This window comes from Aspergillus homomorphus (assembly GCF_003184865.1).
Source record: "Aspergillus homomorphus CBS 101889 unplaced genomic scaffold BO97scaffold_24, whole genome shotgun sequence".
Lineage (NCBI taxonomy): Eukaryota > Fungi > Ascomycota > Eurotiomycetes > Eurotiales > Aspergillaceae > Aspergillus > Aspergillus homomorphus.
In genome coordinates, this window is record NW_020291910.1 from 467,432 (window position 1) to 495,386 (window position 27,955).

Below are 27,955 nucleotides of genomic sequence, written 5' to 3' on the forward strand. Positions count from 1 at the left end.
CTCGCTCGGAGTTGCTTCGATTTAATCTAAGTTAATCTATCGGGCCTTCCTTTCTCGAATGCAGTTCCTGGCGATTACGTAGGGATGGTCTTGATCTGGTTGATCAAGAACTATCGCATGCTCTTGTCAAGGAGGAAAAGATCCAGATCTCCCGTTTGGCGTGGCATCTCCCCATCCCGGCCGAAAGTGGTACTTGGAGTTAGCGCACTACTCATAGTTCCAAGCCAAAGTCGGTGTGGTGTGTTTGTTTGTGTGTGGTCCAATCCACGTGTGGCTGGGATCCCGACCAGCTGGGATTGGAATCCACCGCCATTATATGGTTCGATTTGCGGCAACCAGAAAAAAGAAGACCCAGTACCTAGGTTCTGACTGGGACCAGGAAACAAGAGAGTTCTTGATGGTTGACGAAGGAAGGTCCTGGCGGGGTTTTGTATTTTTTGGGTCTTTGGTATGCGTGTCGTATATGTAATCATACGCGGTACCATGAGTTACTGGATGAGACCTCAAGAAGTGCGAGAAAACAAGACAGGTCTGCGTGTTTTTTTGTGTCTTTCTCAGTCTCAACGCGATAAAACAAAAAGAGTAAGAGGATGGGTAATTCAAGGGGAGGTATTAGATTTGTCAAATTTAAACTGTTCTACGGTCCCGTCAAACTCGTTTATGCAGTTGGCTCAGAAATTGTGGATAATGTTTGCTGATCATGGATCTCTGTTGGCAATTTTGACAGCACCACTCGCACCGGAAAGGAGCCGGTTGGTTCACGTCCCTTGGACTTCCCTGCAAGTACATGTATGTATGTACCTCACATCATGTGTGCTATCCTAAATTTTAGATAGACTGTCATGCAGGCTGGCATTTATGGGGATCGCTAGGATTCTTGCCTGCATGCTGACGTTTCGCTGGTATCAGAATCTGTAAAGCGTTGAGGTCGCAGTCATGGTTGACTGATACAAGCTATAATAAACGCGATCGATTGGAGGTTCGATGCGTATCAACCAGGTGTTTCGAGGACGGATGCGCGTACTGACCGACAATATCCGTATGTTGCGTGCAGCGAACATACCTGAGTCAAGGTGCGTGTGCGAATAGCAACCGTCATCTCTGCCTATACTCCCATCAATGCAGTCACTATTTTGTTTGACAAGCAACAGATGCCAAATCTTGCCTCTGGCTCATATGTTTATAATTGAGGAAACGTTCGTATGGGAATATCCGAAGAGGAGACTAGGACAGATCGTGTAAGAGCCTAGCATCACATTGGTATCAGCGGCTGATCAGGCGTGCACGAGAACTTAGCAAGAATAAGGGTTGTTGCACACCTCAAGCGCGACTGAGTATCAATTTGGGCGCAGACCCTCCAGGCCGCATCTCTGTCGTTTTCACCCATTGCAAACAAAAGCAGAGCAGGGCGCCTGGGAGTTGGAACTCAGCAGAAGCTTCCGCTCGTCAAAGTATCATGACGTAGAATTGGAGCTTTGGCCTCGGCGGTCTCCTCCCAGTCATCGATTGGCAAGAGACGATAACCTTGTTTAAGAGTTTCGTGATAGAGAATCGCATCATGTAAGATAATTCAGTATTCTCCTCGAGCTCAGGTCGGTGGGGAAAGTGGTTGTCAACGGAGGCATCGGAAGGGTAGCCGGCTCTCGGCCTAGAAGAGAAACCCAAGCATAGGAGTTAGACCAGGTCACACCGTTTGCACAGGTTCAGGGACCAAGAGGCCAGACGCTAGACTTAGGTACTCATGAGTCACATCCTCAAAAGCGTCATCCCTAGATGCCGCGTGTAAATGATTTCCCATGGCAAACAAGGTCATCCCAGCACGGAGGAAAAGCTTGTCTACCTCCCACGCCTAAAGGAGCAAGAGTCCTTGATCGCCCTTCTCTCAAGAAAGATGGAGACAATCATACCAGAAAGCGGACACGACCCAAGGGGCGCCTCAGGTCTGTAACATAATGGGGAGTAACCAACCAGACAGAACCTCAAGGCCTGGAACTCAGAACCACAACGAGTCAAGTAATGAGACAACAAGACATCAGAGAGAGATTCACCAATCAATCCTCCATCGTCTAGGAGCATCGAGGACTTTCCCCAGCGAAAACTTGATTTCGGTTTTCCCTCTTCGGGGTCTGGTCTGTGTGGTGGTCTTTGATCTGTATTTTACTAATATGAATTGGAATGGGACTTCGGTTTGCACTTTCCCCATATACCTCTTACCCGATACGTTCCCTCCCCCTATAGAAGAACACATATAGATCCCCCTCTGGTCTATTCGTGGAAGCAAGGTGATATCACAAGTTGCTAAGTATGTATGCACACATTCTGGGAAGGGGAGTTTGGGGGGGAGGGGAAATCTATGAGCTCATCGGTTGCATGACTGTTAACGGGCTCTTTCTGCTACAGGCTACTCGGTTTTCTCTACACCCAGCACCAAGGTAGAGTAGCAAGCATTAAGTTAGCTGTAGCAGGGTTCAGAGAATGCCACGGACAGGATTGGGCGTGTACCAATGGGACTTGGTCACCTTGGAGACCATAGCTATAGTACACGGACAAAGAGAACAGTCTGTGTGGAACTCTTTCAACCTGACGCTCCCCTGGCCATGAACTATCAAGTCACCGTCCCGAATAGATCTGTACTGACTCATTGACTGATTCGAATCAGGTACCATGCATGGCCCATGACTCGAAAGCTCCGAGCCTCTTCCTACTCCATCTCTCTTCTACAATCTCGTAAATAGCAGGAGTGGCGACATTTGGGGCGTTTCTCGTCGTTGCCCTTTTGCCCTATCTGGGTATCATTCCAATCTTCGGATGCGAAGAGGTCTCGCCCAGGCAGAACAAGGTACTGTAAGCTTGGTGTAATGGATCTTACAAATCGGCACGTACGTAGGGTGTGGGCATACCGTTAGGTCGATATAAGCTACGGAGTAATTCGGCAGCGATCGAGCCTTTTCCAGGGGAGGTAGGTATATCTCAGGTGCCATATGGCTTTTCTGGCATGATCGATCGGGAGTTCAGGTTACATGGTGCCTTGTTTAGTGTGCTTTGCTTTTCCTGGTCAGTGGGGGGGTGGGATGAAGAGAGGGGGTCATGATAATTTATCGGAACTACTATATTCTGACACCCAAGAAGAAGGGTAAAAAAAAAAAAGAAAATAAGAAATAAAGATCGTTGAATTCCTCCATCATATTGCGAATGACAAATATAGACTTGCTGAAATGGCGTGGTGGGTTGAGAGATAGATTGCGATATATTGGCCCAACCCGAGGCTTATAGTTCGAGTGGTCATTGCTTGTACGGGCAAACAAAAACAGAGTTTCTGTTAATTTATTTAGATTGAGGTGTTGGTGATTCGATCGGGAACGCTGTGGGCACCACGGCTGCGAAGGGGAGAAGAAAAAAAGAGAAAAACAAAAACATAAGACAATTGATTAGCAAGTGCCGTCATCATCTCGATAATTCTGGAAAAGGAAGAAGGCTGTTTTACACCCCTCCCGAAGGAAGTTCTACCCATTGTCTTTCTGTTGCCCGTAGATCTACTCAAATGGACGAACAGGTTGTGCCCGGCTCAGTGCCCCTTTCGCCGCGGGTGGATTTGGGTTGTGTTTGTAAGCCCGCCTGACTCGCGCTTAATTCCCGAACGGCAAAAAAGAACTGCTGCTGCCTTGGGGGGAGAGAGGGGATGGGGATCTGGATGGGGAGAAAGACGTGTGTGGATATCTCGCCTTTCTTTTCTGCACTTCCCCGTTGACACTAGAACTTCACCCACCACGTTGTTTCCGGCCGGAACGACAGTACCTTAATAGCGTTCATTATAGGATCCAGAGTGTCATCATTCCGCGGGTTGACTTCGGGGTTGAGAGTTTAGTCTTCCTTCCTCCTGAGCGCCCGTGGAAAAAGCAACGTAGCAAAGCAGAAGATGAAGCAAAAAAAAAAATATGGGGACGGACGGCTAACGGCGATTAATTAAACGCTCCTGGGTACTAACACTCTTCGGGTGGTCATCTCCGTGACTGTTAGCTAGCATGCATCGCTGACTGATAGACTCAGCGACCAACACTTCCACCACCCCCAAGATCCGCTCAGACTCACCCGTCGATGGCGATGGCCGATAGACAGATAGGCGACGCTAGAGTCCGAAATCTAGACACTCTCCCACTTGAAGAGGAGAGGTTGCAGAACGGGAATCGTGCTAGCCACGGCGGGCCGATCGACAACCGTTATGAGGTCAAGAGCTACTGTGCTAATGTCTCCATCCTTGCTAATGGGTGCTTCACCTATCACAGCCAGCTAAAACTTCCGCGATAGACTATCGTCCTTCCCTTTCCCCTCTGCCCTACTGTTCTTCTTCCTTTCGAGTCCACTTTTTGTATCCACCACTCAAGTTGCCAGGTCAATTCAACGGACTGTTCGATTCAGCTCAAGATAGCTTCCAGCTTCACAGACACGGAAAATGGAGCCGAGACGTCATGAGCTTGAAGTTCGAACTCTATCAATAAAATACTCCCTATATCGAAAAGGGGAAACAGAAAGAAGCGCTACCAAGGTATTGACGAGGTTGTACCTAGCAATGAAAGACTTCCCCGATTGTGTACGGTTCCACTTCAGGATGGAAAAGCACACAGAAAGACAGGCAGGCAGATAAGTCGGATAACCCGAAACCGCTCCCTCTTCATGTATGACCCAATCTGTCGTCTATGCATCGGATCAGCCTGCATACCTTTCCTACATCGCGTACTTTTGGATGCCACGCACAAAGTGATGCGCTCTCCCTCGATCCCCCTCAGTCTTGTCCGCGCTAAACAAGGTGGACCCCGACCGTAGCCGGGTCCATGGCAGATGCGGTGGGGAATCCAAACGTTCAACGGCCTGGAAGAGGCAGTATCTGCGTCCCGCAGTCTCCGGGCCCGGACGCCAACTTTGCCCAAATTCACAATTGCCTGAATGGGTGGATGAAGAGGAGGTTTGAGCACATTCACAAAATTCACCAACCTCACAATATACTCCAAGTAGTCGGCAGTCTAGGGCAGGCTTAGTTGCGCTGATGAATCAGTTCGACTCGATTTTTTTTTTTGGTTTTTCTTCTTCTGATTTTTGCCTGATAGGGGAAATGCGCCTAGCGGATCACCACAACCACCATCATGGCGTCGACCACCAGTAGTGACAGTAGATCCGTCCAGAGATTCGGGATTTGCTTGCGACTTGGAACCGGGGATTGATTGCCTGTACCACCAACACGGGACCCGAGGTAGATCCGTCTGGTGATCGAGGTTGCGATGAGGTCGTAGGAAACAAAGGATCTGAATGAATACCTGGAATCAGGCTTGAATATCCGACCCCAGATTTAAAAAAGACAGAGAGAAAGCGCGCGCACGCGCGAGGATATCGTTCCTCGAAATTCCAATCTTACACATTTCTTGGGGGAGGAATGGATGATGATTGCCTGCTTACCTCATCCGGTGTGGTCTGCACAGTCCTCAGTGACGATGATGATCAGCGGATGTCATCCACCCTTCGCCTGAATGGCCTTCCTGTCAACCATGCATACAGTTTACAGCCAGTCAGCCACAGTGGAACAGGAGCAGGCCTGGACAGAGAATTGATCGTGATGATTGACAGGGCATCTGTCGCATTCGTCATTTCTCGGGCAGGGTTTCTCCAGTCAAATCTTGGTACACCAAAGACGGGACAGTTGGACTGGAGCCGATAAAGGTGGCCCACTTCACGTGTCTTCCAAGGGGCTGGTTGGATGAATGCAGTGGGCCGGCTCCTCTGTCTCCCTATTTGGAAGGAGGTGGCCGAGCCGGGCTATCCTTCAGTGCGGTGACACACGTGGTTTCGACCTTGAGTACGGAGTACCTTAGTACTTGATGTTGTTATTTTATGTGGCAGGATATGTACTGGAGAATAAGCATGTTTGTATGTGCTCCATACTCCGTACGTTCACCCTGCCCTCCGCAACTGTCTCCTCATTGTCTCCTGTTTCCCACCCCCTTCCCCTCGGAAGATCGCGGAATCATCCGGGTCCGAAAATCCTCCAGAGAAGACAAGGAGCAAACATGAACCCAATTTACTCGGACGACTTCGAAGTGGTGGTGTATGCTGTCAATCTGGCAGCGTAATCCTGTTACTGCTCAGTGGGTAGAGAAAAAGGCATATAGAGAAAGGAGAAGGTGGCCCATGCGCGCGGAAATCGGTAAAGGTTCCAGGGCGAATTCAGATCGTAGAATATTGCTATCCCGGTTGCTTGCCAATGGCCCATCAGACGCAACGCGAGATGAGAAGAAGAGATCTGATGCTGGCTCGATACGGGGATCTAGGGGTAGTCGGATCAATAATTCCGTACGGGACAGCAGCATGGCTGATGGATATGAGGCCGTTACCGAATTTACAGAACACATTCCTCAAGCGGTCTAGCTGCAGCAAACTTAGGTCTTGCTGAGGCAAGGGAATTGCGGAACAAAAGGTCGAAAGACCCGCTGCGAGGCACGGATTAAGCCGATTGTTTGACGAAACCCCAGCTGTCAGCTTCCTGTTTTGGGGGAAGTCGTCGGAGAGTTTACCGGGATGGATCCACCGTATCGGGCAGATATTTGCCCTTGGATACATTTTTTGTGGCACGGAGAACATCAATTGCGATGATCCTTCTCCCTTTCATCATAGTGATTGATGAATCCAGCAGCCCTCGAGGAGGAAGAGTGCCACTACCCCTGACTTGAACTCTTCTTTTCTATTCTTGTTCTCGTTCTTGTCATGACCAGGTTCCACCCGGCGAATATCGACGCCACTACCTTACCGGCGGTACCAATGGAGAATCCGGGGATCATAGCCAATCGTAGTCTGCCCGGAAGTGGCTTGCCGCCTCTGTCAAAAAAAAGCACTCGACGGCAGGGGTGCATTAGCAGGATTGCTTGACGATGATGCATGAGGATGGGGACGACTACAATCTCGTACAGTCTCATTTTTCCAGCACAACAGTACATGTAAAGAGATCAGATGTCAGTGGCGGTGTCGTTCGCCCAGACGATCAGTAGTCGGAGCAATCACAGCAATACGAATGGTGCCAGGGGTCCAGGAAACTGTCCCCGCTCTAATGGGCAGGCGCTTGTCGCCAAAAACGATCGTCTTCACTTTAGGCTCTTGCCACAAACAGTCGAAGAGCCGTAATTTCCTTTCCCCTTGTGGGTGCAGATGGATTCCTTCGATCAGCGCTGAGCGAGAGAGATCATAGGGACCCCTCCCACCCCCTACGCCTAGATGCCGGTGATACCACCTTGTATTGATCCAGATGCCTATGGGGCTGATTCCGATGGGAGGGCAGCTTGTGTCGCTGTCAGTGAGGGCCACTGGGATGGGACTGAGAACTACTAACGGTCGCAACGGTTCTTTATCCATTTCCCTTTGGCGCTGTCGATCCCGGCTGTTTTCCGGACAGCCAATATTTGTCTCGCTTCGCGAACCATGCTGTGTCACCCTTCTGGCAATGCGCGAAATCTTCGATCGCAGGATTTCCACTCACAAAGATCTCTTTGTTATGGTAGTTGGCCTCGGTAATCAGTCTTTGTCAGGAAACGTTTGTCAGTTGCCTGACACAAGATCCATTCCACCCGACTCCATAACTAGTTGCTCCAGCGAGTCAGGAACGGGGGTATGAATCTGCCATTCTTGACTCGAAATTCGGCAGAAGGTGAAAAGAGGACCGAGAGCACACAAGTCGAGTCAGCATCCTTGTCAGCTGACAACCCAAGATCGCATCTTCGCACACGGCTCCGGGCGATGTGTGAGGGTGCTTCGAAGTGGCTTGCCTCGTTCTATCGCCTGGGAAGGCGCTTTGTATCTTCGTACTTAGTATACACCGATATAACGACGCACCTTTGGCACTTTTTTGAGTTTTGAGACGCTTGAGCATTGTTCTTGACCTCTCAGTTCGATGCGGTAGCACGAACGGCACACTGCATATAGCAACAATGGTATTGTTTGATGTTGTCCTGGCCCTGACGGCTAAACGGTGTTCTTTCCCAACGGTGATCATTTGCTTTCTGTGGGCAAGGAAAACAGATTGTAGATTAGCAGCATGTCGGTGAAAACTGGGTGTGGGACATGTCTCCACTGGCCAGAGAACTGGTACAGAGCCGATGGCTCTCATCACGATATGGGGTTGTTGATCAGGGAACCTCTCCTCGCTACTGCGACTTCCCTGTTCCGCCCACCCCCTTTTGACGACGCGGATCGTCATCATCGCGCAACCTTTTGGAGCGAACAGATCGAAACTTAACCACAGTACTAAATTCTGCTAATGTCCTTAGTGAATTGAGTGGCTGAGGATGTAATCGTGTCGGCTGTGTTCGATATTCACCTAATCTCATGCAGATTGTCACTTGTCTCAAAACGGTCTAAGATCCTGTGAGCTTGTTGGTCAATGCATTGGACAGCGGCCAATCAACACTATGTGAGGGACCCGGTATTGCTGCACAGGATTTTTGCTAGATAACACTAGGCCGAAAATGATGCTCAGCATGCACCTTGAGGGCCTCATTTATCGCGCCGTCCAATATTAAGAGCAGATTCGGCTATCTGAAGTGCGAATTTGACATGAACTTCCAGATCGCAACCACACCGTTGGGGAAAACGTGGTACGAATGTGTATTTCGGTTTATTCACCGAACTGTTAACTATATTTCTCGCCGATGACGGCAGAGCCGACACTCACGGTGAGAGGGAAAAGTCTAGATTGGGGCAATGGCGACCGAGAGTAAGTCAGGTCGTTCGAGGTAGCTTGATCGCAGAATATGGGTTAATAACAAGGTTTGCTATTAGGGGTGTGTAGTTAGGCCAATAACTCCTGGATGAGGTCAAAGTTTCCTCTACTTCCAAGGTGACAGCAATACTCAGTACCTAGTACATGGAGAGGTGAGCGGGAAGAGGTGCGTGTTTGTTACGAGTCCGATTAGATTAGTCGTATTTTAAGGCGACCGTTAGATCCATCCATCCACACCCACCCACTCACCCACTCACCCATCCATCATGGGTCAGCAGCTGCTGCCCGCCTCGTCTGTGCACTGATGGGTGGTAACGGTACGACGGGTGTCTCAAGATTTAGATTCCATAACGTCGGCGTCATAGTCATGAGATATCTTGGGATTTGTTCGAAGCCCTGGCTCAATGTTGCAGGCTCGGAGGGCAGGCGATAATGGCTATCTGTAGCATGAGGTCATAGGTCGATCGAGTATCTTCACATGCTAATCATTAGCATAAGCAATGCTTCTGAACAGGAATCCTCCAGGATGTTATACGATACCACCGACCAAACGGAAGAGATTGCTGTAACCTTACCGGGATTAGTATCGTCCTATTTGATCCCTTGAGAAAACGTACAGCGGCAGCAAGTTACTGAGTCACTGTCAAATTTACAAATCGACGAGTGGATGTAGACTCCCACAGGAATCTAGGTCCATCAGCAACCGAATACCTACACATATAAGAGACAGACGAGGATGCCAAATCGAAGTGCGGAGGAAGAAAATGATTAAGGAGCTCGGTCGGAATTCCCCCAATGGGGAGGAAACTGTGTTGTATGTACCTGGGGTTAGTTTGACGGCTGGATTATCTCGCTACCTCAGCCAAGGAGGAACATGGGTTTGGTGTCATCACCAGCTCCTAATCTCGTTTGACCTTGGGGCGTCCGATGAGATGTTTTTGACTTATGACTGAGTTAAATTTGTTCGAACCAGAATTTCATATGTGCCACACTTGTATCGAGCATGCAGTACAAGGTGTTACAGATCACGGCTCAACCTAGTATCGATCGAGGTTCCAACCCTCTGCGAGATCAAACTCGGGGTCATTCAATGCCCTTATGGAAGGACAATTTGACGGATATAACCACACTCTCTGAGAGACATATCATACAGTAATCTGTGCTGGTGGACCTTAATCATAACCTATCTCCTGCGGAGTTAAATAAACGGCGATAGCAATATAGTCAAAAAGTGAATGCTCGCAGGGACATCTGAGTCCAATATACGGTGTCTAGTAAGGTGATGGGTTGTTGCGCGTGTATATATATGCGGGAAAACATGGGAGACCAACGGAAACAGGGCCAGAGAATAAAGTAGTTTATCAATATAAGCCGATTAATTTCAAGAACGGCTGGCTAGGTTGAAAAAGGGCACTTGACATTTTCCATGTTGAATCAGTAGCAGACGATTTGCCGCCATTAACCGGGATAATCAATATTTGACATTTGTAAATGAACTTAATGCGTCCGCAGACGCTAATCATGTGACCCAAATCTCACAGACTGGCTCCGGCTCCCCCCTAAAGATACAAGTAATATCGCGCCAGTCAGTCGCTACCCTACGAAGAGATAAATTACGGCTTCCATAATTATGGGTGACGAAGATTAATCAACTCCCGAAGTCAAACATATCATAAGAATTAAGTTCACTGGGGGCTAGACTCCGAGAGGCGTACAGGGTTGTCAGACATCTCTACCAGGTTAAGGAACGTGTCTTGATCTGGTGGAAAGGGAAGGCCGTAAGACAATAGAGCACCTTTAACACGAATGTTCTCTTTCGGGGAATTCGTCCGACTTGACGCTACGCTTTGGGTGCAAGACAAGTGGAAGATGTGGTTACAACGAGCAGACTGTGTTGCTCAAATGCCCCTGCTAGTATTGCTTATTGCAGCCAAACATCTGGGTTAGTGATCGATCGATCGGATTTTTGAGTGCAATCGGTACTCTATCGAGCAAGTAACCTCAAAGGCCAAGTATCCGTTAGAATCTTCGAACGCACCATTATACGGGTCTACCCCATCCTCATCGCCCTCAATATACATTTTAGTTCGACCGTCTTCAATAGTTAGTCTATTGCCCTTACTAGTAATATCTGGCTCGCGCCAGGGCTAGTAATCCCTAGAGCAGGATGAGCAACTGAGAATCGTAGGAGGCTGGAAATCCCCATGAAGCTTTAGGTGAGGGCAACAGCAGCCCTTAACAGAGAGTAATATTCAGCACCTACATTATTACCTAAGGTCAAATTGACTTTGCAACGGAGGTAGGAGAACGATGATCAGGAATGTTGATCGAGGTGGTGATGACGATGGTGCCACCCTCAAACGGCTATGCCCGAGATCTCGAGCAAGGGAAAGCGGGGAGCGTTGTACTGTACCATGGTACAAATCACGCAGGCACGGCTATACTTTGTCGCACCTCCTTTTCCCCCTCCTTCTCTCTTCCCCTCTTCAATGTTGCTTCGGCCAACATACTGAGAACATAACCTCCCCCCTTCCCAAACGACTTATGACAAATAGTCTTGGAGACTGCAAGCGAGAGCAAGGGCTTACCGACCTGGAAGATCTGTTGCCTCGCTGCAGGAGGGGAGCTGACCATGGCTCGCGTCAGCTGGAGGTTGCGCACGCTGTGCTTCGGAGTGAATGGCTGGCTTTGCTTTAGCTGCGATCCCAACAGTGTATATCTTTTGGGCTAGCTGCAGCAGGCGAAGTGTGTTTGCAGGTGTTTTGCTGATGCGCGATCCCACTTCCCCACTAAGATCGTTCTCAGATCTCCAGGGTCGGAGACTATCCCTCCTTCTAACGCACCCGGTGCTGGCGCTAATGGTAACCCTCTGTCCAGCGATGTTTACCGTTGGAATTAGTCCCAGTCCTGGGTGGGCATATGCGTTTACGATGATGATTTCCAGTCTGCTCCGGCTCGTCTTGAACCTTGTTTGATCGGGGCGACAATCTGACGAGGAGATTATGCTGGCCGGGAAGGTCAAAGCTCCCTGTATATTACCAGGTGTCAAATCAGCGATCTGGGAAGTAGTCCATTATCGACCCCCAGCATGTTTGGCATACCTTGGGTCCAGTATTGAGCACAGGTAGTATGTTGCTGCCTTATCAAGTCGGTCGCCATGGGTCGCAGAATCGGAGATACAGAGAACAACAGCAAGGCAATAGAGGCGACTTCTGCAGGCCCCTCAACTTGCGGAAGTCATGGTATATGTATAGCGCTATCGATGAGAATTTTATAGCAAATAAATCTTATCGCTTCTATTCAGTGACCCATGATCGCCTTCAGCAATTTATGCGGTCGAACAGCGCAATTCTGCCAATGAATGTACTTTCTTTTTTCCGATAGATGAATCGATGATCATGATTGGGACCTTGTCCTGTTGCACAGTACAATTCCCGCACCACATATAAAGTTGAGCACATCTGCAAAGTCTCCTGCCGATGCTCCTTATTCTCATCCCAGGAGCAAGAATCCTGTCAAAGGCAGGACAAACAATATAAACCGAATGCCCGTATGTTTTTCTATCCTTACTGTTTGCTTTGAGAATCGTAAGGCTTACTTCATTCCGTGCAAATAACTACTCTTGGCCATTCCTTGTTCTTCCCGCACCAAAATTAGATTCACATTTCCTCAGATTGCGTAGCGTGCGATCTCTGGATCTTGATACCCGGACCACTTATCGCTGCCCTGTTAATATCACTGTCTTTTTGTCCCCCTCCCAGACACGGGGCACCACCCCTCTTTTGGTTTTCCACTGCCCCCGTCGGCTCCGAGATCGTTACGTATTGGTACCGACCATCCGTGGTCCCGAAGTTCCATAGTGTCTGGTAATGACATTGAGCCCCAACTATGTGGATGGACTTGACGAGCGTTGAATAGGGTTTCTTGGTTCAGTCAGATGGTCGATTTATGGCATATCAAAACTATGAAGTCGGCTAAGTTTCACACTGGCTATAAGTCAACCATTGCAGGATGTATAGGTCCGGAACTGAACAGCCGGCACACAGATCGTCAGTCCTACTATTATCGAGATGGTACCTTCTGACTTCTGAGACATCAAGACAAGATATCATCGGCGCTTGCTGATGCCGTCATATTCGTCGATTATAAGATGTAGTATCTGTGGATAATACAGTACTGTGACAAGAAAGAGTCTTGTTGTAGCACTAATTCGTACTAGTATGTAAACTTGAAAGCGATGGTATCATAATACACAGAATACGTAACATGTTTAATTCAATCTTCTTTTGCAGAAGCGGAAAAAAAAGATAATAAAAAATAATTTTTACGGCCAGGGACAAGCCCCCTGGTAAGGCTCCATCGCTCCCCACTGAGATATCCGCATAACGCCAATATGATTTCAACCCACTCCACACTTCGTCGAGGGATCCGCAGTTCGCAGCCCGTAAAGCTTCTGTAATTCGCCGTAACTTTAAAGTGGTCACGACCGCCAGCATGATTCGACGATCTCATAGTCCGGTCTGGCTCCTCCGCCTGCCTGTCTTTTTTTCCATTTTCCCAGGTCTGAGCTCATCTGTCTTGGCCCGATGTACCGGCTACTTTGTCCTAGTAGCTCCTGTTTGGATCCTCCCATATCTCGTGTGTGTGCGGGCCTGGGTGTTGAAGTAGGATTTAGTTGGCTGAGTATAATTTTAATTCTGATCTTTATTTTATTTTCCCTTCTTTTTCTTTTTGGGAAAATAATAATCTCCATAATAATAATAATAATAATAATAATAATAATAATAATAATAATAAATATAATCATAATAAATATTCTTAACCAGCTGTTGGTTATTCTAAACTTCTGCGGGTGTAGCTCCTTCGCCATTGTTATTCTTCCTCTTATGTTCCTTCCCACCCTCTACTAATATCTTCTGCGCAACTCTTCCTTTACTTTCTTTCCTTTCTCTGAATTTCGTCTGACATTCCAATCGAGAGGAGATTCTCCTTTCTGTCGCAAGCCATCTTAGACCCCGTTACTAATACGTCCATTTTTGCTGTCCTCTCAACCCCCTTTGACATTTATCAAATCCTGTTCCGCCTTCCTTTCCCTTGGATCTTCCCGGACGCCCTTGTGTCCGACTGTCATCCCACCCTATCTCGTCTTTCTTCTTCCTCCGCGGACAGTGAATCATTATCTCTCTTTCTGTTCTACATCAGCTGCTATTGTTCCTACCCTTTTTGACAGCAATAGTGAGTTCGCGCTCCTATCAGACAGATTAGAAAAATCTTAGGCAGGGAAGAGAACGAGACCAGCCAACGTCTCCCTTTCCACGCGACGCATTCACTTCTATCCCTTGCATCTACTGCGCCCCCCGCCGCTCCCGCGAACTCAAACATTGTCAAATCGATCTTGGAGTGAATCAAGCAAAAATCCTGACTGCAAAACCTCAATCCGGAATCTGAAGTGCAAGGCTTGGCTGGGTGTGCAAGGTCATTCACTTAAAACAGGACGGGCAACTCTGATCCAACCTGTTCGCTGTGCGCTGCGAGTGCGTGTCATATTCTGTTGTCACCGTTCTATAGTTCCGCGTCGTACTTGACAATCACGGCTGCTCCAGTTGCGATCGCATTGCCACTAATCCTCACGGAGTCTATTCCGCACATTGCGCCGACCTCAAGTTGCCCGCCTTTCATCGCCTTCCTCTGAGCCAGTCCGGCGATCCTCCGGGAATCCCTTCGTACGACTCTCGCCCGATACAACCGCTTCCCACCCCCACAACTGCCAGCACCTCCGATAATACCTGGTTGAGCGAGGCGATTTCAGTCATCTCTACGTCGGTTCAATTTCGCAGCCGTTCTACCGAAATCAACTGTCGCGGACCCCTAGCTCATCCAAGGAGCATTCATTATTACAACCCGCTTACATCTCGTTGCCTTTGTTCCTTCCGCCTTCGCTGCGCAGCTCTCGTCGTCAAAGCGCTTTCGGCCCACTCGCGCGACACGTCACAATATCTATATATCCCCCACCCGGCACGATCTCTACACGCGCGGTGGATGAGACTTACGCAGACATTTGATCCTCATTACCCTGTTATTATCTACTGGCGCGATGGGGTCGATAGAAGCTGAGCATAGACACAGGTATGCCTCTCTTTGGACAATGGCTCCCTGGGCATCGGCCTATCCCGTGACACGACCATTACGGAGAGCCAAAACTCATCGGATGATATACTGACAAGTCAATGTCGCATTCTAGAGAGCATCTTCCAGTCCTGGGATTCTTTGGCAAAGACGGACCTAATTACACTGCGAAGCATCCTTCTGCCGCGATAGGCCCGACATCTTCACCCACACCACTTTTAAGTCCAACAGCCATGTACCCTTCGCAATCCTTACCCTACTCCTTCTCCACGTCCGCCAGCACGGTTTCTCTGCAGGGTGGATATATATCACCACCAGATTCGCGACGCGCACTCGAGGAGGAGAAGGAAAAGCCTCCGCAGAGACAGTCGCTCCCTTCAATCCATGAGGCTCTGGGAAATGATAACCCCTTGCCCTACCCTGCGCCAACCTCTGCCCCTCCGCAACAGGCTCACCATGCACCTCACCCCCATCCCCTGTCGTCCAATGTCGTCGGGCGACCGGGCACAGAAGGACCCCCCGGGCCGCCCAATCCGTTCTCGAACGGCGCTTCGACTGGCACATTCATGCGCGAGTCGACATTCCCCCATCAACCTCAGTTGCAAGCAGAAGTGTCGCGGTCGAGCTTGGCCTCAATAAATACCCAGGACTCTAGACCTACATCGCTGCAGTCGTTAAGCTCCGGCAAATCACCTACCCAAAGTGCTAAAACTGGTCTCACTTCGATCTCCGGCTCTCAAACCGGTTCTGGTTATGAGTACAGCGCACCGCCTTCCGCCGGTAGTGTAACTTCTCCCCACGGCTATGGTACTTTCTCGCAGTCTTTCCAGTTCCAGTCGCAGGCTCCCCTTAATGCGCCGTCGTATCCTTCAACTCCGTACGATACCCGACCTTACGTTGGGCCAGGCTGGAAACCAGGAATGCCTGAGGCTGCTCGCGCCGATGAGATGAAAGGTGTACTTTCCGCCCGCCCTCCGTTGGCTGGACAACACCATGGCGATCACGTCAAGCGCCATCTGGATATTTACGATGTGGAGACCTCACTGAATGAAATAGCTGAGATCAGCACTCGAAGTCTGGATTTCTCGCGTCACTATGCAGCCAGAGCGCACCAAACGCAGCGCTCCGGCCCAGTGATGGGGTCGCTGCCTTCTTTGCACGAGATTGAGGAGATACTCAATCTACAGCGCCGTAACCAGGACGCTTTGATTCGCATACGAACTGCAGTGTTGAATCAAGAGCATGCTTTGGCTGAGCAAATGGCGCAAAGAAAAGCTTTCAAAGCCGGAGGCATGCATGGTGATGATCACGTGGCGATGTATCAAGAAGACTATAAGGGCAATGGCGGATTCGCGGGCGCTGATTCAAAAAAGAGACGAGGGGTAGGTTCATTTCTTCAATTAGCATTCCTTTCATCATATATTTTGCCACCTATATTGCATAACTTGCTAACTGACGTCTGCAGAAAGCTGCTCCTCCTGGTCGTTGCCATAGCTGCAATCGTGCCGAAACGCCTGAATGGCGCCGTGGTCCGGATGGAGCGCGGACTTTGTGTAATGCCTGCGGGTTGCACTATGCCAAATTGACGCGCAAGATGGGCGCCAACAAGGCTGCGTCCATGGGTTCAAATCTGAGACCCAAGACCGCACTCGATACCTCGTCACCAAGTAGCCATTAAGATTATCAGCAACTCGGCGTTGGGACTGGCTTTGGGTTTAGAAGCATCAGGCGTTCCGAGTCCCGTTTGCTTTTATTCATCAACACATCCTCTTGTGGGATTTTTTTTGTGGGTTTCATGCGATTCGCTTCCAGGTTGGCTGGTTCCCAAAACGTCCCAGGCACAGGGACTTGATTTGATTTTCTCCGAATGTTACGCGGCATTCTTCTAATACCCCTTGCACGATGAGCTAAAAGGCATTTGGGATAGACTTCTCGCTTTTTCTGGTTGCTTGTGTTCTATATCCTTTGTTTTATGGCTGGCTCTTACTTTGATGCGACTGACCATGTTTGCGCTTCGCTTTTGCTCTAACTCTGTCCCACTTGTTTGGCCGTCCGGATCGTTCTGTTATACTCTTGTTCTGATTTACAATTATACCCCCGGTTCGAACAGTCTCTGGTTCCCAATTTGGCAAATGTTTTGGTTGCTAGAATGTGCCAATACGATGTTATTTTTACGCAGTCATGTTGATTTAGGGGCTTCAGAAGCGTGTGTGTCTCCCTAGTATGACTTCCTCAGTAACCTTCTTTGTAGTACTCCAGGCTTTTATCACTTGCATACCTGAGATAGAGTCATGGCGAACACTACCACTTATACCAATGTTACGGATGCTATTACCTGACTCCGAGACGATCGGTCCATCCAGCCATGCAGCTAAGTCACCGTTGCTTCGATGAGGACCAGTGGAGGGTGCATTGGGTTCTGGCGCTCAGGTTCTGGACATCAGCACGGAGTAGAATTTGCGCTGTTTGGATCAGGCTGCCGCGACGCACTAGACTTACTTAAACTAACTGACTATCGATGATAATAACAATAATTGGTCGAGCAGGTACACGCATCTCCTTTGCTGAGAAGCTAGTAAGTACCTAGTAGGCGTGCCTCGTGCCCCGATAGACAAAAATCGCTCCGACGGTTCCAGGCGGCATGGGACCATGGGCGGCCGACCAGTATGGACTATGGAGACTGGGGAGACGCTAGAACCGACCAGAACCCTCGCGGAACCCGAGCTCGCACATCCAGGCTTGATCATTCTATGGCGTCTGCACGGTCGATGGCGGAACTAGTGCGGTGGGGATGTCTGCTGTCCGCCCCAATTGGGCTATGCAGCCATTCATTATAATTAGTATAATTATTATGGTCGGATGTGAAGCGAAATCTCTGCTGTTTATTCCTAAGTTGGCGGCATCATGTTCAAACCAATTGCTTCATCATGCAAGGCAAGCTATTAACACATAGTATGAAATCTCAGGACTAGGAGGCAGCCCCGAGACATTCCGCTGGGGAATCTGACTCAGTTGAGTTTGACCTTCCCGTAAATGAAAGTCAGAATCGAGGGAACCGCCGATCGGATCTTATCGTGTTTGCATCCGATCTTACTTCATCTTGCAGCCGTGATCCGTCCAACAAAGATAGTCAGTGTACTAACAGTACTAACAGAACAAGGATTACACAGTACAACCACAGTCACCGAAGGGAACGCCGATGCACCTAATCCATCTTGCCCCATCCCATCGTCGCCAGTAAGAACTACCGTACCGCCTTGTCCATCTCTCACTCCACCATGAATGTCATCACCGTCGATATTAGACGGACGGGTGGATGGGTGGTGGTGATTGAGAGATGTGAGATCTGACTCAGATGACGGTGGGTCCTCCGTTCATGCCTTCTTCTTCTCCCTCACCGCTAATTCAATTGAATACATTCACTTCCCTCCACCTGCTTCTCCCTCTAGTTTGAGCTCGATTAGAAAGTCGACATCATAATTTGGTTGCTACTCCCAAGATTCTGTTTGTATATGGTACAGTGGAAATCATCAATCCCCTCCAGGCTGGCTATTCAACCCACTGTTTTGGGGAAGTCCTGGTAGGCTCCAACATTGGATCTTTCCCTTGTGAACGGTTACCATGGGTTCCGATTCCGCCAAGCTCCGATCTATTGCCCATCCAGCGCCACTGTAGTTAGTTTTGCCTACAGCGACAACGACCGACTGTTGCCCATGTCCCTATCTTACAACTCAACCATGCAGCCAATATCCTTGATGCAACTTGCAGCAAATTGGTTAGACTCCGGCCGAAAGACGTCTCGTCTGCCTGGAATTTGGAATCATACAATGTGTCATGGATCCACATCGAACACCTCCATTCGTTCGGCTATACTTATAGATTGGGAATAGATTAACTGATTTAATGACCACTATCATGCCACGTCTGTCTTGTGATTACTTTACTACGTAAGTAATCAAAGGTGCGGCCTCGTTCTGACACCACCTCTCCCGGAGTCCCGGGCATGGGCTGTCTCGATCGTCTCGACGGTCGGTTCCCCCACTTCCCGCTCGATGATAAGCTGATTGGGATAGAATCGATCAACTGGTAGTACCTTAAGGTGACGTGACTAACTATGAGTGATTACCATAAACAGCAGGAGTCTCTCAACGCCCGGAGCTCTCGGCCAAACAGTTATTCTGCCGGTCGAAACCCGGCCGGTCGGGCGATTCTAGAGCATTATCCACCATGATGAGGCCCCGAACCACACCGGCCAGGACAGAGATCTGGTATGGTGCAGTATCTACTAAGTAGGTCGCAAATTGCAGATGTCCTAATAATACGCCCATCTGGACGGTAACCAACTCACTCTGACACTAGGACCCGTCTACTTAGGTGCTTTGACTAGGTGTCGTCCAGTAATGAAGTCGCATACCTGTTCCCAAAACTGTTTGCTAGACGGATGCATGTAACTGGTCTGACTATAGAGCGTCTATCGACCCCACCGACCCAATCTCTCGGTACTTTAAGCGGTGAAACCACTGCGGACCGATCATCGATCTATCTACTTCCCGCATCGGCAAGTCTACCTTCCAGATGAGCCTGCAACGCGAGACTACCTCTTTGATGCGCTGAGAACAGTGGATACACCACTCGTCTGGGACCTGCAACGCTTCCTTTTGTCTAGCAAGGATGGTCACATAGACTGCTCCGGAGTTGCATGTAGGACTTTACCTCTTACCACCCCTTATTGGGAAAATCGGCCACACCTTTTCCCAAGTCACGATGCGCAAGATCTGAAACCACTACCCAAATGTTTGCCCATTATGAGGGTCAGACTACGGAATACCCAGGATCTGAACCAAAGTCTAAATTAACTGCAAGTCGGTGAGATCCAACAGGCGGGTCGATTTTTACGCAATGAACTTCCCCGATTCCCCATCTATAAGATCGTCCGGTATATGGAAATTCAGAACCAAAGAATAGGAACGGTGGATCCTCCTCTCCTCGATCGTCGTCGTTCAGGAATTTTGCTTTCGATTTCCGCGCGGAATTTCGTCCTGCTGGTCTTGGCTTGGGAGCCTTGCAGCCTGGGGGAAGTAAAACTCCCTGCATAGAAAAGTGCCGAGAAGTTTCCCCAAGTGTCAGCAGCGATGGGCGGTTAGGCCGGTTGGCACCGAGAGCAGATCTCAAATCGAGCCAGGGATCGTCATTCTTGAATCAGTCGACGGGAGGCACCGCCGCCGGAAGGGGGCGGGGGTTTGCCAGTTCAAGGTTCCAAACCCCTAGTTATTTTTTTCTTATTTGATTGGCAACAGGGTCCGATAGCTAGCTGATTGACAGATAGATTCGAGAGGGAAACCCCACTTTTCTTTTGGGAATTTGGAGGGTTGGACTGACCTGACCTCTCCATTATTCTTTTCTGGGTGGTCTTTCATAGGATCCGGAACTTCAACGAACGATTTTCCTGCTGTCCACGCGATGAATGATGAAAATGTGTGGCCATAACCTTTTTTCCTTTGTATCAGGCGACACAGGTCCGGACTTTACTACCGGGATCTCTCAAGGAGGGTATGACTCTCTCCTTCTGCGGGGCCTTGGGACCCCAACCTTTAATGTTTCATCCACAAAGGTCAGGTATCGAACCTTAGCTTGTCAACAAGGTTGCAGGCGGATCGACGGGGCTTGGGCATCGGGATCTGATCTGTGAAAAGGGGATAAATGGATCGCAAGCTAAAATGGCGTCGCGTTTCGGAGCAACATTCCTAGTCGAGGGGGGGAGGGGAGGGAAGGCTGGCTGGCTGGCTTTGTTCTTCGCCTTGAATTTGCAATCCTGAGGTAATCGTGCAAACAATACCAAGCGCCGTATTTGCAACAGAAGGATAGGAAATATTACAAGTCCCAATGAGGATAGAAAGAAGATGTATCTCATCGTTCCATCACTATCAGTCGAATATCGCGATTGCTGATGCGGTCTGGTTGATGATGTATGTATGATGTACGCAATTTGCTTGTTGTGTCGACTGTGAGGCTTGATACTTGGTTCGTTTCATACTCGTAATTGTATATCATCAATGCACGCCTGTTCGAGAATGACTTGCTCAGATGTCTAAACTACTTGTATACCTGACTTCGCTTGGCTCTTTACCCGCTACTGGTATATCGATGAACGCGCAATCTTGCATCGAGACCTAGTTCGCTTTGCTATGGAGTGCTGAGTTGAGTAGGGACTGAGAATACCATCAGACAAATGCTGCTCCATTCTGAGGGTGCCAGACCATATATAAGTACAGTGGTCTCATTGTATCTGGCCGTCGCAGCCTTTCCATCAGCGAAAAAGTCAGGATAACCCCTGCATTTTCGTCATGTTCTGTATGCGTACCCCGTTCGTCACCAGATGTATCTGATACATACACCATTGCATTCCTGATACATACATGACTTACAAGGTATATCCCAGTCAGCACCAACTAGCCGTCCCCTGTGCGTGCGTATCTCCCAGATCGGACGATACCAGCTGAAAATACAGCCTCGTGTCGGATCTGTCCCCAGTCGATGGGGGTATGTTATTGGCTACGATGGGCTTTAGGTTTAGGTTCGTTGGCTCGATTTTCGCCCTCAAACAACTTCACCTCTCTCGGAGGGGCCCCCGGGGCAAGCCGACTTGATCCTAACGAAACGCTTGATTCCCATAGATCTCCAAACTAGACAACGACCCCTGTCTGAGAAACATCGTTGCCAACGAGGCTAGACTAGCTTATGCTTTTCTTAGCCCTCAGCTCCTCCTTCAGCTACTCTTGGGATTGCAACGTGAGTCGCGAACACGAGGGGAGGAGAGGATGAAAGATCGGACTAGTCCAAGGACTTAGAGTGGATGGGATCGGAATGCACGGCTGCCCAAATCAAGAATTTTATTCTTGTATGAGAGAGAAAGAGAGAAATAGCCACATGTAAGCATGCATGTACAAAGATTGAAGGTGGGTTCTTTTGACTTCTAGTTTGGATTTCGGATTTGCGATTCGCATTCGCTCCATATACTTACAATTTACGTGCACTTGTACATAGGTTTATATTAAGATATCTCTTCCCTTTTTGTTTTGGGGAGAAAGATTACATCACCAAATCCCGGATCATAGATAGTACTACGATTTGAAATAGTCCCCTTTCCTGATCAGAAAATTTTCTTCTAGTCTCTCGTTGACTAATAGCTTCACTTTTGGTCTTGTAGAGGAGACATGAAAATACGCTTGTGGGATGAGGTGCATTACTATACTGTTACTTAGTACCACCAGATTGCTTGTTGTTCTTTTTTTCCTGCTGTTCGGTGTCTAGCGTTAGTGGGCTAGTCTACGATCTATCGGTCGGCGATGGTGTGCCCGTGGTGCCCTTGATACCCAAAGCGGGTTAGGATTAGCGATCGCACGGGATGGGGAATCATGGGACAGTTCATCTTGGATCGCGCGCCGGCCGCTGGAAGGGGGGCCCGCTCTAAGCCTTTTTGGGTTTGAGCACTTCAGATGGATCTTGACAGCAGTTTACGGGATAGTCGAAGATAGTCTAGTGGAAAGAAAAAGGTACGAAGGGAAACCTTCGATCGGCAGCCTTGGTCGACGGTCGAACCTCAAGGCCTGCCATCTGCCATTCTGCATACGCCGATCCACAACGAATACATCCGCTGAATGGATGGAAGTGAAGACCGACGGGGCCTCCACTTCCTCGGCTTTTACGAAGACGAAAGGGGAAGAGGAAAAGTGAAGTTGAGGTTGAGTTGAAGCGACTACAGAACTCGGCTACAGGAAAACTCTTAACTATTCAGGTTTAGGTGGTTGAGTGAAGAAAAGAGGAACCATCTGACTGTGAAGAAAATCTTTCAAACTTGGGGGAGGCTAACTAGGAGTAGTTTAGAATAGACTGGATTGTCGTCCCTTTTTTTTTTCTTCTTTTTTTTTTTTTTTTTTTTCTATTTTCCCTATTCTCGGACAGTTACATGTAGCAAGGAACTTCTTTCCTTCCATCCACCCCCCATCCTCCTCCTCCTGTGACCTTCCTCTCCTCCTTTCTCCCCCCCTGCTTTGCCCTTCCCGCTGCCCCGTTCTCGGCACGACGGCACCCAGATCGATTGGAATCTGCCGAGTGGCCGAGAAAGCACCAACAAAACATTTCAGTCGATGGGAGGATTTGGAATCGGCGATTGGGCCGCATGTATGTTGCGAAAGTTTCTTGTTTGTTTTGGAGCCTCGAACCGACCCACACCATAAATGGGGCATAGTGAGAAAGGTACAGTGAACCACACGATTCTCTTCTGTGGGGTTGGCTGCGTAACATACAACCGAAATACAAATCCTTTGTTTTGTCTCTTGTTTCCCATCCCTTCCTTTGCAGGCAAACTTCTGGTCTAGATCGACACGCGCGAGAAATCTATAACTGGCAAGCCCAGGGGCGTTTTTCTTCCGCGAAGAAGGGGAGCCGGTCAACCTAAGTCGCTTCCCCGTGGCCAATATGTTTTGGGAGTGGTGAAATACCCTTGAAGCTATTGAACTATCTCCGTACTTGGATAGGTATACGCCCAGACACAATCACTGCGAGCTCGATGGTCCAGTGCCGGTGGATTCATATGTCTCAAGTGTCATGGGGTCACAATTTTATCTCCGAGGGGATGAAGCTTTTGACTTCTACTACGACTAGCGCAAAGGAGTAGTTTACGGACATTACCTAGCTTCTCGAGCTCGTCTTCCATCTGTAAGGAGGTGTTAGTGACAGCCGTCTGACTGTTGACGCAGTCTGCTATCACCTGGAGCCAAGATGTAGAGCAGAGAGCACCTTCTCTCTACTATTTCCAGGTCCTCGAAGAAAGGCAGCGAGGAAGGCAACCGCACTAAACTGCTAGACTCGCATCACTGCAGCATGAGTTCATCATCTAATTTTCCTCGTCTGTTCGTGTTGTGAACCCCGATTGAATCTCACAGTGGCGGATGGACGAGATCGAATCTTTGCTTGGACCCCCTTTCCCCCTTTCATCCGAACAATCCCGTTCAAAAGGTACCCACTTCTTCCTCATTGGGTGTGGTTTCGATGTACTTACTGACAGGGGATTTGGAATGGACATATGCTAGAATGATGTGGCGATGCAGTCTGGGTGCATGATGGAGAAGGGAAAAGCAAAAGCAGAAAATGAGCGAGTACATCATACTAACCGATCATGCGAGCCTCTAATTATCTCCATGGTTGTGACATCATTTGATAAATCACACTGCATCTCCGAACGCAAATACCTAAGTATCTAGATTTCAACTGTCGCGTGCAAAGAAGAAGAAAAAACTTCACGCAGTGTTTGCCCTTGCATTAGCTCGCCCTACCCTCACCTCAGCCAATCATTACTCTTCCCTCACCTGTAAGATGTGGCTCGATTGATTATCTGCTTGAGTTCAATGCACTGTATCCCATAGCTCTATACACTTTACAGATCACTTCCGACTCGATCTATCATATCGAAAAAACAAACAACACAAGAAGCATCTGCATTACATCTGGCATTGCATCAATCAATCAAGTCCACATCGGGCAATACAGGGGGACAATCCCGGAATCTGCCCCCGATCGAACACAAGCGGTGACATCTAACCTTTGATTAAGCTCCCCGATCGTCCTGTCTCCCCTCTCTGGTTTCTCGATCTGGGCACTACCATATGTCGTATTTGAGATATATAGAGAGAGGCTGGGTCACTTCCCATGCGGGGGGTTTTGCTCTGAGCTGTGAGGGAACGGACCTCCAGTTCCTGCAGGGCGCTTGGGTGCTATCCGCGCACAATCGGATTATGGACTGCCTCCCCATTTCCCCCCCTCTTCTTCGGAAAAGACTTCCAATTATTGGCTGGGGCTGATAGGTACTTTGTTGGGTCTGTATAAGAGTCGGTGAGGTGGCGAGTAGGGATCGATCGCGATCGGGTGTAAATTAACCTGATTTCGACATCGTACATCAGATTGCTATAGTTCGTCTTTGGGATGGATTGGATTAGAGTATGGTGGTGACATTCGGTTAGCGGCAGAGCTGCTTTATTGTAGGCTATGAGTAGTTCGGTCTGTTTTGCATTGATATGGGCGTCAATTAACTTCTCTCTTTCACCGATGTCGAGGTCATACCATTTGAGTTGAAGGAGTGCTGCTTCGTGGTTGACAGTAGCGTGACTCGACACTAACATTTGGATCATGAGATGGTAATCATGTCATGCTTGTGGCTGAGAGGATTTGTAGGAGATAATAGAAGGCGCTGAGGCTGTTCTGAGAGCAATTGAGTTCTTCTTTACCATATTGCCGCAAGAGAGGCATGTGATGCTGGCTCTGTAGGTCAAAATCGAGTTCCACCATGACGTTATGCAAACATTCACTTCTTGGTTGACCCCGCGATAAGATAAGAAGGAATCATGTGCCAATCACGTGCGACAAGCTGCTCCTTCCCCTCCATGGCAGCTTCCAGACAAAGAAGATCCTACGAAACACCATCTATTGCATCTCATTTTCACTTGATATCGATTGACTATTCCCTATATCAATCGATATCTGTCTGACTGTACAGGTAACTTCCCAGGTGATCGTTCAACTGCGCTGCAAGTACCCGACTCCACCTCCACGTCAAACGCGGGGAGGTTCATCATCGTTCTACTATAAACAAATTCCCGGATAACAAAACCCGGCCGTCCCCGTCCCTGCTCCCAAGATGGCGGGTCCCCTCATACCTCTCGCGGAGATCCCGACCGTGTCCCTGCTGTACAGACTGAAGCGTTTGATCCCCGCCGCCGCCTCCGCGGCCCAGCCGTCCAAGGCCTTCAACGACACGATCGCATTGATTCGCAATGACATCACCAAGCTGCAGGGCGTCGACTGCATCGTCAACGCCGCCAACGAGAGTCTCCTGGGTGGTGGCGGTGTCGACGGCGTCATCCACCGCGCCGCGGGTCCAGACCTGCTGCGCGAGTGCCGCACGCTGGACGGCTGCGATCCCGGCGACGCCAAGATCACCGCCGCGTACGAACTCCCTTGCAAACGAGTCATCCACACCGTTGGGCCCATCTACAAATCTGAACTGCGCAGGGGAGGGCCCGAGCGTCCCGAGTCGCTGCTCCGGAGCTGCTACCGTCGCAGTTTGGAAGTGGCCGTGGAGAACCACATGAGCAGTATCGCCTTCTCGGCCGTCAGTACGGGTGTGTATGGGTATCCGAGTGAGGCTGCGGCGCGGGCGGTCCTGGATGAGACGCGTCAGTTCTTGGAGAAGCCTGGGAATATCGGCAAGTTGGAGCGGATCATCTTTTGTAACTTTGAGCGGAAGGACGAGGCGGCGTATGAGAAGCTCATCCCGTGAGTTTTTGGCTCTTCTTTTCCCCCCTTCCCATCTCATGGCCTTTGCTTCTGGGTTGCTATCACCGATTCTTGATGTATTATCGAGTTGTGTGATATGGGCACTGACAACGATATGCGCGTGTGCCAGTTTGTTCTTCCCACCCGAGGGTCAGGATGTTCCCAGCACCACAAGCGGCAGCCCCAACGAGCAGACCCAGTCCCAGTCAACAAACACTGACGGTGAGTCCTTACTCTCGTCCGAAACACTCGCAGCCAAGCTCCCCGATGCGCCCACCCTGGAGCCCGGACTAGATGGCCAACCGGAGACCAAGAAACAGAGGGTAAACGTGACTGATACCGAGCAGCGAGGTAAAAGCCACATGGAGGATTTTTCCATCAGGTCGGATGACGATTGGGAGGAGGTGCACAAGTCCGAGGATGGGCGCACGGAGAGATTGGATGACGACCCAGTCGAGGTTGACCGGCCTCCGTCTGCCACGGATGTGCAGAGCGTTCAATCGAGTGGAATCATTGACATGGATGGCTCGCAGTCGTCGGACGGCATTCTCGCAAAGGACAGCCTCATGACGAAGGACTGGTAGTTGATAACGGCATGGGAGGGAAAGGGACGCACACATCCTTACGAACGAATATTTGATGATTAGGCTGGCGTTAGGACTGATCCTTCAGTGGTCTTGTGCGCATGATGCAGAGCGAAAAGCGCACCCATCAACAACCAGATATTCGATTAATGGCAATAGCTAATTTACCTTTCAATGCGTATGTCCTTGCTAGATGCGGAGTACATTTGATAATCATTCCCCTCAGAAGTTTGTTCTAGTGACGGTATCAATTCCATCTACCTGTGTTTACAGTCCACGGTCACAGGACAATGTTCCTAAAGCGGCTAATGCAAACAGGACAAACAAGCTTGCGATAATTATCACAATCATCTCCAACTTCAATCCCGATACCGATTGCGACACGATCTGAGCAATTGACCCGCCAAATCCTGTTTACTCTACTGAATGACAATCTAACAGACCACCGATCCCAATTATCGGATCATCATCCATCACTCAACGCGCCAACTAAACAACCCCATTTCTTCCGCTCCTCCGCTCTCCGCGCCCTCCGCTCCATCCTTCCATCCATACCACCCATCAAACCAGCCAAATAACCCAAATCCCACAAAAGACAAGCGCAAAAATGCCACCCCCAACCCCCAAACCGATCCCCAAACCCAGACCGCGCGTCCTATCCCCCGAACAATCCAAAGCCCTCCGCCGCGCATCCCCAACAACTACACCTACACCGCAAGCCAGCACCACCATTCCCCAGTCGCAGTCGCAGTTCCAGTCGCAACCCCAGTCCCAAACCCAACAGCAACAACCACCCCGCCATCCAAACCGACCCAGCTTCTTCGCCCACCTACGCACCCGCTACGCGACCCTCCCGCTGCCCTTCCGCCGCTCCGTGCGCGTCCTAGGCGCCGCCCTCCCGCTCCTCCCTATCGGCCTCTTCTTCTCCGAGCACGTCCTGCAGGTCATGTGGGTGCGCGGACCCAGCATGACGCCCTACCTGAACGAGGACTACGAGCAGATGCACACCACCAGCGACATGGTACTGGTCAATATGTGGGGGGGCGGGGGGTTCTGGCCGTGGGAGCGCAAGCGGAGGTTGGAGCGTGGGATGTTGGTTACATTTCGGTGAGTTGACCCTTTTTGTAAACTCTCGGGGACTGGGGACCATGGGTGGGGG

The 27,955-nt window shown here is 49.6% G+C and overlaps 5 protein-coding genes across 5 annotated transcripts; 3 read left to right on the forward strand and 2 right to left on the reverse strand.

Moving 5' to 3' along the window:
• Window positions 1–4,701: 4,701 nt before the first annotated feature.
• Window positions 4,702–5,858, reverse strand: BO97DRAFT_406449 (uncharacterized protein). Its single transcript, XM_025695428.1, has 2 exons — window positions 5,449–5,858; window positions 4,702–5,297 (listed from the first exon to the last, which is right to left on the reverse strand). Exons 1-2 carry the CDS (start codon window positions 5,451–5,453, stop codon window positions 5,114–5,116), a joined length of 189 nt encoding a protein of 62 aa, XP_025550402.1. The 5' UTR covers window positions 5,454–5,858; the 3' UTR covers window positions 4,702–5,113.
• Window positions 5,859–7,416: 1,558 nt separating this feature from the next.
• Window positions 7,417–8,330, reverse strand: BO97DRAFT_406451 (uncharacterized protein). Its single transcript, XM_025695429.1, has 2 exons — window positions 7,517–8,330; window positions 7,417–7,447 (listed from the first exon to the last, which is right to left on the reverse strand). The coding sequence occupies exon 1, from the start codon at window positions 8,234–8,236 to the stop codon at window positions 7,634–7,636; it is 603 nt and encodes a 200-aa protein (XP_025550403.1). The 5' UTR covers window positions 8,237–8,330; the 3' UTR covers window positions 7,417–7,447; window positions 7,517–7,633.
• A 6,198-nt stretch (window positions 8,331–14,528) lies between these two features.
• On the forward strand, window positions 14,529–16,716 carry nsdD (GATA-type sexual development transcription factor NsdD). The gene is made up of 3 exons (XM_025689884.1): window positions 14,529–14,881; window positions 14,997–16,263; window positions 16,347–16,716. The coding sequence occupies exons 1-3, from the start codon at window positions 14,850–14,852 to the stop codon at window positions 16,557–16,559; spliced, it is 1,512 nt and encodes a 503-aa protein (XP_025550404.1). The 5' UTR covers window positions 14,529–14,849; the 3' UTR covers window positions 16,560–16,716.
• An 8,605-nt stretch (window positions 16,717–25,321) lies between these two features.
• On the forward strand, window positions 25,322–26,893 carry BO97DRAFT_108195 (macro domain-containing protein). Its single transcript, XM_025689885.1, has 2 exons — window positions 25,322–26,212; window positions 26,343–26,893. Exons 1-2 carry the CDS (start codon window positions 25,575–25,577, stop codon window positions 26,794–26,796), a joined length of 1,092 nt encoding a protein of 363 aa, XP_025550405.1. The 5' UTR covers window positions 25,322–25,574; the 3' UTR covers window positions 26,797–26,893.
• Window positions 26,894–27,403: 510 nt separating this feature from the next.
• BO97DRAFT_444158 (uncharacterized protein) lies at window positions 27,404–27,907 on the forward strand (the record flags this gene model as incomplete). Its single annotated transcript, XM_025698430.1, has 1 exon — window positions 27,404–27,907. One exon carries the CDS (start codon window positions 27,404–27,406, stop codon window positions 27,905–27,907), a length of 504 nt encoding a protein of 167 aa, XP_025550406.1.
• Between the last annotated feature and the right edge of the window lie 48 nt (window positions 27,908–27,955).

Coding starts and splice junctions, on each gene's coding strand:
- BO97DRAFT_406451 (XM_025695429.1), bottom strand. CDS start 8,236: ATGATGACGATCCGCGTCGTCAAAAGGGGGTGGGCGGAACAGGGAAGT.
- nsdD (XM_025689884.1), top strand. CDS start 14,850: ATGGGGTCGATAGAAGCTGAGCATAGACACAG. Junction 14,882..14,996: donor GAAGCTGAGCATAGACACAG/GTATGCCTCTCT, acceptor GTCGCATTCTAG/AGAGCATCTTCCAGTCCTGG. Junction 16,264..16,346: donor ATTCAAAAAAGAGACGAGGG/GTAGGTTCATTT, acceptor TGACGTCTGCAG/AAAGCTGCTCCTCCTGGTCG.
- BO97DRAFT_108195 (XM_025689885.1), top strand. CDS start 25,575: ATGGCGGGTCCCCTCATACCTCTCGCGGAGATCCCGACCGTGTCCCTG. Junction 26,213..26,342: donor GCGTATGAGAAGCTCATCCC/GTGAGTTTTTGG, acceptor CGCGTGTGCCAG/TTTGTTCTTCCCACCCGAGG.